This window comes from Plectropomus leopardus, unplaced genomic scaffold (genome assembly GCF_008729295.1).
Source record: "Plectropomus leopardus isolate mb unplaced genomic scaffold, YSFRI_Pleo_2.0 unplaced_scaffold24163, whole genome shotgun sequence".
Classification (NCBI taxonomy): Eukaryota; Metazoa; Chordata; class Actinopteri; order Perciformes; family Serranidae; genus Plectropomus; species Plectropomus leopardus.
Genome location: NW_024626228.1, coordinates 1 through 2,060, shown reverse-complemented (window position 1 = coordinate 2,060; position 2,060 = coordinate 1). Strand labels below are relative to the sequence as shown.

At 38.6% G+C, this 2,060-nt stretch overlaps 1 protein-coding gene across 1 annotated transcript; it reads right to left on the bottom strand.

Moving 5' to 3' along the window:
- Positions 1-129: 129 nt before the first annotated feature.
- On the bottom strand, positions 130-1,819 carry LOC121966363 (flavin reductase (NADPH)-like; the record flags this gene model as incomplete). Its single annotated transcript, XM_042516467.1, has 2 exons — positions 1,602-1,819; positions 130-291 (listed from the first exon to the last, which is right to left on the bottom strand). Coding segments are annotated over exons 1-2 (247 nt in total), but the record flags the coding sequence as incomplete, so codon positions are not given.
- Positions 1,820-2,060: the final 241 nt, after the last annotated feature.

The following is a 2,060-nucleotide window of genomic DNA, read 5'->3' as shown; positions in this document are numbered from 1 at the left end:
ATCATGAAATGTGCTTATCAATTTCTTTTTAGATGGACAGATTTTTTAAAAAAAAATGTTAGTTTTCTTTTTTTCTCTTATAACTTTTGCTTGGTTGTTGATTCTTTCATTTAAAATGTGGAGCCTTACTGAGGTCGTTCCTGGTGCCCAGAATGATGATAACCGCATCCTGGCCTTCCATGGTCTTCTTCACATCCCCTTTATTAAGTACGTCTCCCACCACCACTCTGGATGCCTTGTGGTCAGCAGGCAGTTTGGCAGGGTCCCGCACCAGCACAGTCACATTGTATCCTGAGGACGGAAACATGGCAATTAAACAGTTACTCACACCAACATAACCGTGATATTCCTAAACATCAAATCAAGTATCCTAAAAACTACAGTTTTTTAAAAAAAATCTGCAGCAGTGCAGCTTAGTGCCATTTCAGGTAATATGTATCTATGTATCTTATTTCTTAAATTCATAGGATTTCTCCTTTAATTTTGCAGGATCTCACAACATTGTACATAAAGAAGTGGAAGGAGAAGTGAGACAACTTAACATTTCATCAAGTCAGCAGCCCTCATAGTGACCCTGTCACTTTCACCTGATTGCTTATTGTGCAATAGCTGTCTCTGTTGTGAACTTAGCGAGGCTGAAGTGTAATTTTAGGATGACATGATATCAGTTTCTCGAAACAGGGTATATATACATATATATATATATAAAGCATCTTTTCCAGAAGATCCTGTACTAACTTCACTACAAACATAAAGGTGATCCCACCCTCCCTGCTAAGGCGAGATAGTGAACAACTTCTACTATCAGCTCTCACTGTCAAAGCCTGCTGTGACTCAGCAAAATGCCGACCTGTAATGTAACGTCTATAATGGCTCAACAGTCTCTTCTCCACATGGTGAGGAGGGAAAGAGAAAATGAAAATGCTGTTGAATCAAATTAATCACATGAAATATAACATTATCAACAATCTTTCAAAGTGTACATCAGAGTAGGACCGGTGGACTTTGACAGTGTCAAATATTGCCGCTGACCAATACCTTGATATGGATAATATCATAACGTATTTGATGGAGGATTATTGTTATCAAAATTTACACACAATTAAAGTTTAAGGACAAATTAGTATTGTAAAGGTTGCGGCAAAAGTCAGACAAGTGAAAAACATAAGCTTGATAGCAACTTTGCAATAAAAACTTTCCCATCATGTTTTTTATTACATCATTATTACATTAACTGCCAAGCTCTACACCCACAGCAGAAGTAGATGTGGACAAGCTGACACTGTGAAGCCTAAACTTGATTTTTATTTATCATGAATCCTTTTTGTTATCATCAGCTACGTAATGCAAAGCTATTAACCAGCACTGCAGACTCAGCTGATCTTGGACTGTCATACTGTCACCTAAGTCTACGAACTTTGACCACAGACACTACTTATTTTCTGTTTTGCAAACTCTAATTGCATGCAATACCAGCATACAGCCTGTAAAGAACCAATTGTGAGCCATCAAGAACACCCGTATATTTCACACAGTTTTACCAGTATAAGGTACAAATACAATATGATTATATTTTATTCTATTATACTCTCATTCCTCACCTGCAGCCACCGCTTGCGGCAGGGTCGCCAGCCCGGTCATTCCCGTGGCTCCAAATATCGCGACGTTTTTGATGGACTCGGACATTATTTGTAATAAATGAGCTCCACGAGACAGCGACAAATTGGCGCGTCAAACTGTGTCCGATGCAGCAGAATATACTAAAATATATAAAGTCACATTTGACATATGTGGAAACGTCTCTCTTATGTGACAGTGGGGAGGTGCTTCCGTAACTCAGACTCCTCCTCTCACACGGAGTTAAAGGAGCCCTGCACCATCCTCCTCCTGCGAGAAGCATCGTCCTATTTTCAGCAGTAGTTGAAGAGGTACTCATATCTTGTACTCAAGTAACAGTTGCTTTTCCACAGTTTGATGACTGTCTTTCGACACTTACAGATTCATGTGCAACAATTACATTCATTCTTGTGAAATACTTTATATATTATTTATATTTATTC